Here is a 13,137-nt window from a genome sequence, read left to right as displayed (position 1 = left end):
ACTAGAATAGGCTAAAATAAAAATATTTTCCCCCTTTTGTTGCAAGAACTTGGTAGCTCGAGTGAAACAACAGATTTGCAAGAAAAGGAAAAGGAAAATGTTGAGCTGCCAGGTCTGGGGCCAAGAAGAAACAGGATCCTCACTTTCACGATCACTGTCACTAGATATGTGATCCACCATGAGTAGCTGATCAAGACAGTCACACTTTTTAATCAAGCTTTGTGGACAAAATGTCAAAAGAAGATCAAGAAACAGCAGATGAGACATTAGCTCGAACTATATTTGCAAGTGGTACACCTCTTTCTATAACTGAAAATCAATACTGGAAGGAACATTACAAACTAATTCACCCATCATATAAGTTACCGTCATGTTATCACTTATCACATTCTCTCTTAGATAGAGAATATGACAGCGTTCAAACAAAGGTTATTCAAAGGATGGTCAAGCTGAATCACTGACTCTGATGTCAGATGGATGGACTGATATACAAGGAAATCTTTTATTGAACACTATGTTAGCAACTCCCGAACCAATATTCCTGAAAGCAATTGCTACCAAATCTTCATGTTATACAGGTTAATACATTGCCAAATTCCTAAGTGAAGAGATTGAAAGTGCAGATCCCTCTAGGGTACAAGCCCTTGTAACTGATAATGTGAGTAACAAGAATGCTGCATGGCAAATATTAAAGGCAAAGTATCCTCGTTTAATAATATTTGGCTGTCTTGCTCATGGGTTGAATCTCCTGGCAAAGGACATAGTAAGTGTGAATACAATAAAGGCAATACTGGCAAGCTGCAAAGTGATTGTGAAGGTATTCAACAATCATCATGTTGCTAATCTGACTTTCAAGAAATTACAGAAAGAGAAGCAAGGGAAGGAAAATGCACTTTTATTGCCATGAGAAACTAGGTGGGGCTTGGCTACAAAGTGTTTACATAGTTTGCTGCGCACAAAGAACTGCTTGCAGTGTGCATCAATAGATGATAAAGTATCTCTGATTACTCCTGTGAACGTTCGGAAGCAGATTCTCGACAACGATGCATTCTGGGTTTGAGTTCAAGGACCATTCAATTTGCTACTACCAGTTTCAGTGGCTATCAAGAAACTTGAAGGAGATACACCAACTATTCCAGAGATATTCAGACAACTGAATGAAGATCAAATTGAGCTTTTGCCTTCTTCACCTCTATCCAACAAAGAAGTAAAACAAATATTTACTAAGAGATCTGAGTTTTGATCTCATCCAGTTCATCTGGCAGCAAACCTTTTGGGTCCTCAACACAGAAGACAACATTTATCAGAAGATGAATGATCTACTGCTCTCGATACAATTATGGAAGTAGCTAAGAATGTCCCCAACATCGACAAAATAGCCGTGATGACAGACATTGCCGAGTACTGCACAAAAGAAAACTTTGGAGCAAAGACATCATTTGGCAGGCAGCAGAGAACATGTCTCCTCTCACAAGGTAGAAGGGATACTGTAACCTGACTGTTGTCCAGGATTGCTCTAAGGATCCGAAGCATTCCACCAACAGCAGCTTCTTGTGAACGGAACTGGAAGGCTTTCAGCACAATTGAGACAAAAAAGGAGGAACAGACTAACAAATGAATGCACTGCTAAGTTTGTTTCTATTTCTCAAAATCTCTTGCTTCTGGAGAATCAGGCAGAAGCACAATTAGTGAAGAAGATGCAGCGTGATGATAAGTTGCCCATTGATAGACCCATTGGTAAAACCATCCTTTAGTGAAAGAGAATGTGGTTCAAGTAGCTCTGAATCAGATTTGCCTCTATCTGGTTCTGAAACTGAACTAGTAAGTAGTGCAAGGGATTCTACAGACAGTGACAGTGAAACTGGAGGTGCCGGAACGACCTCAGCGGGAGAGAATTAAGCTCTGTTGAAGTAGATGAATGGACAACCACGGCATATCATGCACAGTTCTTTGGGTGTGTTAAAATTAGTGTCAACAGTTTTCAGTGCCTTTGTTTTTTTCCAAAAATTTAAACAATGTAAGGGAAGTACATGATATTGTGTATAGTCTTTACGTTTTTACAAGTATTCTAATAAAAATAATTTCTTTCCACATAAGCCTTTGATTTGTTTGAATATAACATTTAAACCACATTAAGTGTGCTGTATTTCATTTTTTTCCTAATCAAATATTTCAGTTCAAATACTTGTGGCTATCAGGACATGACATTAACATGGGGGTACTTTTTTAGTTTTGTTTACTAAATGTAAGTCAAATAAACATGCTAAATCAGATAACGCTCTATTTGAGGCATTGGAAAAATTTCCCAATTCAAAATTTTCCAGAAAACCCACATCTCTGTTCATCTGGATGGACACATGCACACATGAAAAACACAGAGACTTCTAGTACATCACCACTGCTGTGAAGGGTATTTATCTTAATGTAAATAAAAACAGAATTAATGTTATATATAATATGTATACAGAAACTCATTCTCAAATGAATTTATGGAAACGTTGTTGGAGCAGTTTAGGGGATGTGTGTATGTTTGTGTTTACGCACACGCAAGAGAAGGAGAGAGAGTGAGAGAGAAAGACTGGAAAGATATATAACTGCTAATAACTGCCTTTTTCATTTGATGGCAGTTCAAAGAATTGAAACACAAAATGATTTGGGCAGACCAGAAATATATATTTCTCTCAAAAATGTTGGTGAATTAAAGTGTTTAAAAATATTTTATGTCCATACAAAAGCTTTGCTTGACTCCACATGTGTTTCAAACTAATTAATTCACCAGAAATGACACAAAAAGCACAAAATGTGTCAGGCAACCTGTATCTAGATTCTTTGATGAAAGTGCTACAGTTTACTCCTCTCCCTCATTTATACATACATACATATGTACATAAATACGTGTGTGCACCTACATAGAAAGAGAAAACAACCAGTTCATTCACAAGTAAAGAACATGTGTCAGAGTACTATTCTTCCTCTTATGTGACTATTTCCCTTAGTCATCAATCCCTGACGTGAAGCTTTGTTAAATGCTTTCTGAAAATATAAACATTATGCTGAATTTCTATCATGCCAGTAAAGCTACATCTTTAGAGAATTTCAGGTTAATTAAGCATGACTTCCCTTGCTTATATCCATATTGGCAGTCCTTAATTAAACCACATTTTTCCACACAACATGCCACCACATCCCTTAATATAGCTTCCAAGACTTCTTAGCGTACATCATTAATCTTATTGATCCATATCTTTCTAAAAATCATTTTCTTAATCTTTTTTTTAAAATGAGAGAGAAATAATACTACTTTACAGTCCCCAGTAATCTCCCTTGAATCTAGATGCATTTTAAAAATGTTTGTTCCTGAGCTTAGGGTGTGCTTTTCAAAAGCATGCAGCGCTGTCCTCACCTTGCTCCCAATAAAATCAGTCAAATCATTTATTTCAACTTAAAGAGTAATTAGATTAATACTGAGCACTTAGAATTTGTACTTTAGAATTTGTGTCTGATTATTATCAGGGAATAATATTTTACCTACTTGAAGCACATCAACAACACCCATTAGAATTTGGGTTTTTTATGTATCACTTTACTCCGTATTTCTAAAAGACCATCATTTTCCATAAAAAAAGGTAGAATACTAAAATATTCTATCTTTTCTCTTTCCAAATAAGTTATGCATTACCATTTGTAGAATTTGAGATTATCATATAATATTTGCCTGTCTCTCTCAGTGTATTCAGACACCTACAAAAGTAACGATTAGCAAAAGAAGATGCAAGACTTCTAACTCTGTCCTTCTTGGAATCTATCTTGTACAGGGAATGCTTTTTTTTTGGTATACAGCTTTTGGTATAGTTTTCACCTCCCTTATGTATAAAAGGTCACATAAATGTTACTGAAAGCAATGTAGACATACAGATTAATCTTGTTATTGGAAATCTGTTTTTATTTTTTTTCCTTCACAAGTAGCAGCGATGCTTCACACTGGAGAATGGCACATTACTATGTCAGCAACACTGTCACATAGGCCATAGTAATAGGTAGCCCTTTAAGGCAACATCTTAGTCTAGTGCTACTTTGCTACTAAGCTCTCAGTATGCTACGGGAAAATTGTCGAGGCAAAAACTCAGAACTGTAGGATGTCACAGCAAGAGATGTTGGTAAGGGAGATAGAGTGCATCAACATCTACCTTCCCTGTTAGTGGTGAAGGAGGCCTGGACAGAAAAAGACAAGGACTTACTAATTTATTCAGATAGAGCACCTGGAGAAAAACAGGAGCTATCAGCAAGGGCTGTGGACAACAGCTGAGTAACTCTGAAACGCAATTCAAGGAAGAGGAGGTTTTGTTTTTGAATATCTAACTTTACTTAGATGGAGAGGCTAATATACAAAAGAGGGATGGTTTTCTTCAGCTGAATAGGTCGATACAGATAATTCTAAATAGAGAAAAAAAAAAAGGAACTACACTGAAGCCCAAGCAACTGTAATGAAGCCCAGGGCTGGAAGCACTTTATTCTGGGAACAGGTAAAGGAAGTGACCACAGGGAAATGAACAGAGAGAGTCTGAGGTATGTACATGACACCTGCTTTTTCTGGCACTTCAGACCTAAGCTCCCAGTAAAGACTGTGCAGGTGCTCCACTTCACTTTGCATGTGTGAAAGTGACTGCTGTTCTTTTCGTCACGTTAATATGCTTTCCTTTAAAATCAAGGTGCAAAAATGTACACAGATTGCATAACTTGCCTGAAGTAGGAATGAAGTTTAAAATATTTAGCTTGAAACTATTAAATATGGGGCACAGGGAGAAAGAGGAGTCAGAGACTGTATATTTGAAATATTAACTGCATTAACAATGGTTATTTTGGTAGGTGAAATTATTACTTTTTAAAAATTGTGTTTTTATCTTAATAATGAACCTTGATTCAGATAAGTAGCAATTTTCTAAATCAGACTCTCTTATGAGCTTGGTTTCATTATTAGGTTTACAACATCTTAAAGTAAACAAAATAATATGCAGGGCAAACACAAACTAAATTTCCCTAATAAGACTTATAATGCTCCTCTGCGGATATCAGAATTAAAAGTTTTAAAAGCACTTATTTAATCATCTTCCATTCTGAAATGTTACATGTCAAGTGCCACTCTCTGGCATATTAGTCTAACCTATTTCACGAACTTGACATTAACATTTTTTACTAAAAGCCATAGTTCCAAATCTCCTTACCTATTTTTGTGCTAAACTCCAAATACATCTAGTAATTTGTCATTAGGGTGGCTCATAAACGCTAACACTCTACTCGATAAAATTCTGATCGATACAAGACACAAAAACCACATTGCTTTAAATTTTGAACTTGAGGCATTAAATATAAGAAGATTACTGTGTTACAGCAATATACTTGGTATAAAAAAAGAGCTAGAGATCTATGTATATTTATGCCTCTAATAATAATGCAGGCATTTAATCAAATACTCATGCAAATCTATTATCCTTAGGTTTAATCTATTTTAGGCCCAATTTTATTTGCTGTACATACCTATGGTAACATATCAGGTGGTACTTGTACAAAGTTATGCAGAGCATTGAACTCTTCTGTCCCCCATGTGCATTTTACTTGATTATTAAACATTTCAATTTTCTTATAGGTGTCTCAACCTCAGTGCAAGACAGAACTTTAAATAGCATAAGGCCCTCATTCTGCCACCATTGCAGATGATTTATCTTTCAGTATGACTGTAACAATAGGCTGAACAAAGCTCTAATTCAAATATAATGTATGTATGAAAGATAAGGTGCATACACACTTTTTATGCACACATTTTTATAATCATGAACATTTCCTAATACCAGAGTGAACTGAAGTAGTACTCAAGTTTTCTAAAGGGTGGTGCCACATGTTCAACTTAACACATTATGCAGGTAAAACATGAGCAAATGCATGTTCAGAGAGTTTAGTGCAAATTAATTGCTACTGTAGCACTTCAGAGCACCTGGTCCCTTCCAGGCAAGGATTATCTTGAGCTCATACAAGGAATTAGGCCTCCTGAAACATGCTAACTTTAATACATCCCAATATTGCAATGAATTGCAAACGCTGGAAGTGAATGTGTGACTATGTCCAAAGTGCCTGAGTCCTATTGACTTTCTAGTTTTCCAGGGTGCTTCTGAAACCACTGTATGCAAAGTTTTTTTTAAATGTATACTGATTTCTATCAGGTAGCAGGTAATGATAACCCAGTAGGATTTTAACCTTCCTCTAAAATTATTCAATGGTACAACGGTTCTTAAAAACTTGTCAACTGCAAGAAGTAATTGAGTACTTTCCCCACAAAATGGGTTAAAGAGGTGGATATCTGAGCAAGGTCTACCCCACAGCTTTTGCAATCACATAGAACAGTCTGTACAGGGGCTCCCAAAGACACAAATCTGAAGGAGATAAGAAGGAGGCTAGAAACATTTAATGGACCTGTGCTAACAGAATTTCTGCATCTGACAGCATCCTTTGGGGACTCCCCAAAATGAAGGAGAATATGCTGACTGCATAAGAATTTTGCTCTAAGTTTCAAGAGGCTGGGGTTTTTTTTTTCTATCCCAAGCTCCTCTTAGCTTATCCATTTCCTCAATATGCTGCCCTGAATCCGAGCAGCACTCTTCACTGAGTTGGGAGTAAGGAGGAACGAAGCCATAACATAAAGCCTCATTCTATGCAAAAGGGATAGATCTTCCCATTGATAATTTATCAATGAAGGCCAAAAACAGATTTGTACTTAGGTTCAATTTTTCTACTCCTCTAGTTATGTCCTAAAGCAAGCACAAGGAAGTAACAGCAAATACTGAAAGCACACTTATTTAATTTACATACACCTGACATATTTAAAAAACTATAAAACTCAATGCTACCAACTACTAAGGGTGCTTTGTGTTGCTTGATATTTCTAGGTTGTTTTTTTTTTTTTCACTGAGGCTGGTTTAACTAATGAACATGATAATATATATGGTTTTATTGCACTGATTTCATGGAATCATAAATATCCAACTTCAGCTCGTATGTCATATGTTTTACTACACCACTGACTGGCATACCAACACATTTGTACAGCATAGTTAAAATTTTTGATCTCTAGCAAAATGCTCATTTGCTTTCTTATAATCATGTGTTAAAATAAGATAAGCATTAGAAAATTAGTTACTTTGGAGGCAACATTATTTGCAACTTCAATGTATTTTTTAAATATTACTCATGATTGACAAAGACTATTTATGCTTTGTACTTGGAAGACTGATGTTTTAGGACTTTAGCAGAATTTGCAATAACTGTAGTTCCTATTCTAATACTGAAAAAGACAATACAGTGATTAGAAAGCAATGGACACCCTGGAAATCCTGTTTCAGACTGGAATGCAATAGAAGCTAGTTGTAACAATATCCTTCTTAAGTCAATGGAAGTTTTGCTAATAACTTTAAAGGGAAGAGGAGTATGGGCACCTGATGACAACTTTGGAACTGGAAGACAAACTTCTTGATTCTCGTTAGCAACGCAGAGCTTGATTTGAAACACCTTAAAGCTTGGCCCTTTTGGCATTTCAGAGTCTATTTACTCACATTTTGAAACCAAGATTGCAGTACACGTTCAAACAATTGGATAAATGAGTTGGTCAGTAAGAAAGGGCTTTGGAAAACCATAACATTTCATTTAAGGGTTTCATTCTTCATTTATTTAATTCAAACAGTAAATGAAAGAAATCTCAGTCCAGAATGTGAAAAAGCCTTTACAGAAATCCAGCAGGTGAGGGGGAAGATTGAATGTTGTAGTCCCTGTAATTTAGTAGCACTGCCCTGTATGATTTGGAAATGATCACTGCAGAATGTTTTTGGAGGGTAAAAGTATAATTGGATATAGATCAATAAGTAATTTCTTTCAAGAGGAACTAATCTTGTTCCTAGAAGTAGCAAGGCTCTTAAATCAAAATCAAGCAAAGTTGAGATTAATCTAAACAACAAAATTTTATACTGCCCTAGTTAACTATCTCAACTGATCATTTATTTATGTTGCCATAAAACCCAGATGCCTTCAGTTTTGATTGCTACTTATTTGCTTTAAGGCAACTAAAATTATTTTTTAGATTTCCTAGTGTGACAACTGTGTTTTCTACTGAAAATTTATCACTACACAGCAACGATGAAACCAGTTGACTCCTTTCATTATCAGCAATGAGTACATTCAATTGTGATCACTGTAATTCCCCCAACAGATTTCAGCTGAAATCCTCCAAGACTAAAGTACCTTCCTATGACATTGCAAAGTCCTGTTTCATATAATTAGATTGCCAAAAAACTGCTATATTTATGCAGATGTTACAGTGCAACTTTTTAATTGAAACAGCTACATAAAGCACTAGGTATTTTGAATCTTTCTGAAGTTTCTATACACTGCTATACATAATAAGAGAGTGGGGAACAACCTTTTTGGAAGGCATGCCACAAATGAGCCACAGATTCCCCTAAATACCACTGCAGTCCCCTTCCCCTGCCTGACCTGCTGCTCTGCTTTCTGCCCTATCTCCACTGTGCTACTTGTCCCTTCCCTGACCTGCTACATACTACACAAAAGTTGCCTATGCCACTTGCGGTATGCATGCAACAGGTTGGCCACGCTTGCTATAACTCATTATCCTTTAATTAATTATTGACCCTATAATTGTGTAAACTTTACATATCTGATCAACTGTAATAGAATGAAAAAGTGTAGAATCAATCAAGACATACATAGAAATAACTTGTATTTGCTGATAATACTTACGATATGAAGCTCTAAATAGTCTCCAAGCCCACTAGTACTGTCCACTCGTACCAAAACAGCTTCTTTTTGAACAGTGCTAAACCCTATTGCCAGTCTGTCTGCACGAGTGCTTGGCCGATCATTCGGAGGCCACGTATAAGTGATCTGTCCACCACCTTTGCTAAAGATATATGTTGTTCCCGCTGTAAAACAGAAAATAAAGCCAATTAGTTCACTTGTACCAGTGGCAAACCACATGACAAAATGTGTGCTCTACATGAATCAATATTCTTTTTAAAGCAACTAAATTGCTAAAATGAAACAAAGCTATATTTCATCTTCAAGGTGTCATAAATTTGTTTCCAAACTAAACATTGGAGCAACCTAACATTGGTGCCTTTTTATTGAACGGAGCCAATATAATCGCACATACTTTCCCAGAGCTTTTAAGGGTCGTAACCAGGGACCTACCTAATTCAGGGGGGCTGCCCCCCAATTTCACAGGCAGAATGTGAGCTCAGGCAGCCATTTCATGGGTGCAGCATGGCAGGGCCCCCATGCCTCTGATTGGACCCTGGTGGGGCCCTGGTGGCCCTGCCCCTCACCACTGATTGGCAGCAAGGGCTATCCATCATGCAGCCCCATCCCTCACCACTGACTGGTGGAGAGGGGCAGGGCCACATAATAGGCAGCCCTCACAGCCAAGTAGCGGTGAAGGGCAGGATTCCACAGATTTGCAGGCAATGTCGTATTTTACAGAATCTGCAAAGTCACAAATTCAGTAGGTCCCCAATCATAATTTTGAAATGCATCTCCATTCTAGGAAGAATACAATAAGCTTATGGTAATATAATCTGTTAAACAGAGATGGAAACACAACACACATATAACTGCATTTCTGAATCAGACCCATGTGGGAAACAAATAATGTAACCCAATTTATTTCAAGATGAAGCTCCATACTCAAGATGAAGCCCCATTTTTTAACCTTGTGATGAAAATGCTATGCAAGACACAATGGGTCATTCTGCATAGTTAAGCCAAACATACAAAGCATAGCAAGACAACTTTTTTTTTTTTAAACAAGTATAAGGTTTACCCTCTTATCACATGAGTGATAACAAATGAAAGCAAAACAGCATGGCTCACTCATCTTTTCAGGACACAACAGATAATAGAAGTAGTCTACACAAGTGGTGTTTTATTTGCCTAACTCATAATGCATAAAGTTCTCAAAATTATAAGAGCTTCCAATAACAAAAAACTTCACATATTGTTTCTAATTTTAAATATGCACTTACCCTCACCTGAAGCTGCATAACTTTGCAATGCTCAGAAGGCACTTAGCACCAATTAACAGGCTCTAATCTGCAGACACTCATACTTTAAGAGCTTTTAGTATGGTCTAGGTCAGGGGTTTTCAACCTTTTTTAATAAGTATACCCCAGCAGACCCCTTTTTGTAAGTGTACCCTCGGGGGGGGGGGGGGGAGGGTGGCAAGCGGCCAAATGCGGAGCCGGGGGCATGGTGAGCAGCACCAGCACCAGCGCAGCATCTGTGCAGCCCTGCTCTCACCCTGCCCCAGCCCTGCCCCCACATAACCTGCAAGGTACTGGTGCAGGGTGGCTGCGCTCTGTCCACCCCTGCACCGGCATAGCCCTCAGGACCTTTCAAAGTACCTCCAGGGGTAGACGTACCCCTGGTTGACAACCCCTGGTCTAGGTGTAATGTATAACTTCACCTGTAATGGCTTTTTTTTTTTTTTTTTTTTTTTTTTTTAAGAGATGGGGGTTGTCTTAAAGCCTGTTTTATCATAATGGTTTTGTTGCATGCAATGGCCTTGATAAAACTGTAACACTTGTTTTATAACAGAACTCCTAAAATGTAGTTCAAAGTCTCTTGATGGCAAACTGCCAACTTGTAGCCATTGCAAAGAAACTTGTACTGCAAATGTTCTCTAGGAGGACAAACTAAAGAAGTTTGAGTTGTAGCCCTAGTACCTAAGGTTCTGTTTAAATTATAAGACACCAGAATTTTGCTTCACGGTATTCCTGAGTATGTGAAATACTGATGTCATAGACTGTGTCATAAAAGCAGTTGCTGATGGACACAGACGCAGGTTGTCATCGGTGTGGCAAACAGTGAAAGGTCATTTTCTACCAAGTGCATTCCTTTGCAACTATAAAGTGTTGCATAACATTGGCTGAATCACCACAATGGAATGATGAAGTTAACATTAATGAGCTAATGCTACTCTTGACAGTACAGACACTTCTGCAGTTTGGTACTGGTATTACTTCATAACTCCAACAATATAAACAATATAGAGTGTAAAACATTTTGGATTTTCATATGGAATATGCACCATTAATTCCCCAAATGATAGCTGCTATGGTACTATAGGACTAAAGGCCTGACCCAAAGCTCATTGGAGTCAGTGGAGTCTATCTATTGACTCCTTCACTGGCATTAGATCACGCCCTGAATAAGACTTTAAGAAAATATATAGGTAAATAATTCTATGTGCAAATTCAGCACTACAGAAGACACTTTTAGAACAGTACAAAACATACATGAAGATTAAAATCTGCCTTTTCTTCATGTAACAGATGTGTTTGTTGAGCAGAAAAATGCAGAAAAAGATAACCAGCTAAGTGATGATAAAAAGTCTTAATGCCTATAATGCTTCAAAATTAAGTCCCCAAATCTAATGAGCCACAGACTCTGTTGATGTTCTTTGAAAAAAAATATACTCTTCTTAAAATATTGTCCATCCAATAAACTGAAGAGCCATTCATCTTGCATGGCTGTAGGCATTACAAGTAAGATCTGAATGTGAACACAAACACCAGTAACCCCTGTCCCCCCTCATCAACCTCACACTGGCTCCCCACCCACCCACAGGAGACACTGCTATGGAGGGGTGGAGAAGGGGAAGTTATCAGCATGGCCAGCAGCCAGGGGGTTAAATGCAGGAACCATCTCCGGGGTCACTGCAGCAGTCAGTGCCAAATCCTGTTACCACTGGGATGCCACAACACTGAATTCAGCAGCACTTCCCCCATAGCAGTCATGTCTCCTAGGAGGAATAGATAAGGTTGGAAGCAACTTCTGTGCCCCATCCCTGTGGTCACTACCGAGCCTCTCCCCAAGTGTTACTCTGACTCCTTTTGCCAGCACTTCCCTTACCTTGGCAACTGGGACTCATGCCCCAGCTGCCCACTGCTAGTTATACTACACTACTGTATACTTCTGCGGCAATGATACCAAAATCAGAATATGAGAAGCACAATAAATCAAGGTATATTCATGACACCGCTTAGATGAAACTAAATTTACAAATTTGACTTCTTTTTAATTAACTGGGCACATGGCTTGCCTAGCAGATACTCCCCTTTTGCCTTACTGCCTATCCCTTTTGTGACCGCACATACCAGGTGAGCATCTGATAAAAAGGCTAATTAATCTGTATTGATGAATACAGAACTGCCTTTGTCTAAACTACAAAGAGTCACTTTTTAAATTTCCTGTGTTAATTATGAAAAAATGGGTCAAAAGCCATTGGAGAATAGGACATTTAATGTTTATATTTCAAGGAAGACAAATATAATAATGTAATATTCATTACACAACGATTGATACTAGCTTATTGTCCAACCTCCTCCATTAACTATTAAAGCCCATAAACCACCTATGTGATTGTTCAAAACCATCCTGCTTGATATCAGTTTCAGATCTGCTAAGCAGCAACAGAAGAAAACTAATTCACCTACTTCACAAAGGCTTTTATATTCTCTGACAAATTTTACAGCATCTTTGCTATTCTTTCAGCACGGTGTCACTGAAAAATAGTCATCTTCCTTTTCTTTCTAGTTTATGGCATTGCTTTGTTTGGAACATATCATCACTTCCACTAAATTAAAAGCAATGAAATTAGACTATCGATACCTTCACTATACTACTCATAGATTGAATTAAGTTCTGGAACAAGCACTTTGCACCCCTTAGCTGCATACTTTACTACATTTTTTTATGTACTCCATAAAGATGCATAATGTTTAGGGTGAAAAAAGTCCATTCAGTCCTTTGAAATTCTTAACCTTGAAAATGTGGCTCTTACGGTAATAAAGTGCTAGTGGTCAAGATACAGTAATGGTTTTTAATGGCTTAAGTCTCTCAAGTCCTACTTGTTTGTAAAATTCATCTTTCTGATATACTGTGTTCATTTTAGTACAGCCTGGCAGCAACTCAAGGACATCTGCTTACCCATATAGTATTAAACAGATAAATATTTTGCTTAGTACCCATTTAGTCTATCTATTATTGTGTCTCACTGCAAAGCTTTTCAATATTTATGAC

At 37.5% G+C, this 13,137-nt stretch overlaps 1 protein-coding gene across 16 annotated transcripts in view; it reads right to left on the bottom strand.

The window, feature by feature from the left end:
- NRXN1 (neurexin 1) overlaps window positions 1-13,137 on the bottom strand; it is a 1,211,846-nt gene that overhangs the window by 337,257 nt on the left and 861,452 nt on the right. For all 16 annotated transcript variants that reach the window (XM_025201341.1, XM_025201393.1, XM_025201684.1 and 13 more), the window contains one exon: window positions 8,800-8,981. In XM_025201341.1, the coding sequence (XP_025057126.1) occupies window positions 8,800-8,981 (182 nt within the window). The remainder of the gene's footprint in view (window positions 1-8,799; window positions 8,982-13,137) is intronic.

Source organism: Alligator sinensis, unplaced genomic scaffold (genome assembly GCF_000455745.1).
Source record: "Alligator sinensis unplaced genomic scaffold, ASM45574v1 scaffold131_1, whole genome shotgun sequence".
NCBI classification, from domain to species: Eukaryota; Metazoa; Chordata; order Crocodylia; family Alligatoridae; genus Alligator; species Alligator sinensis.
This window is presented reverse-complemented; position numbering and strand designations above follow the sequence as displayed.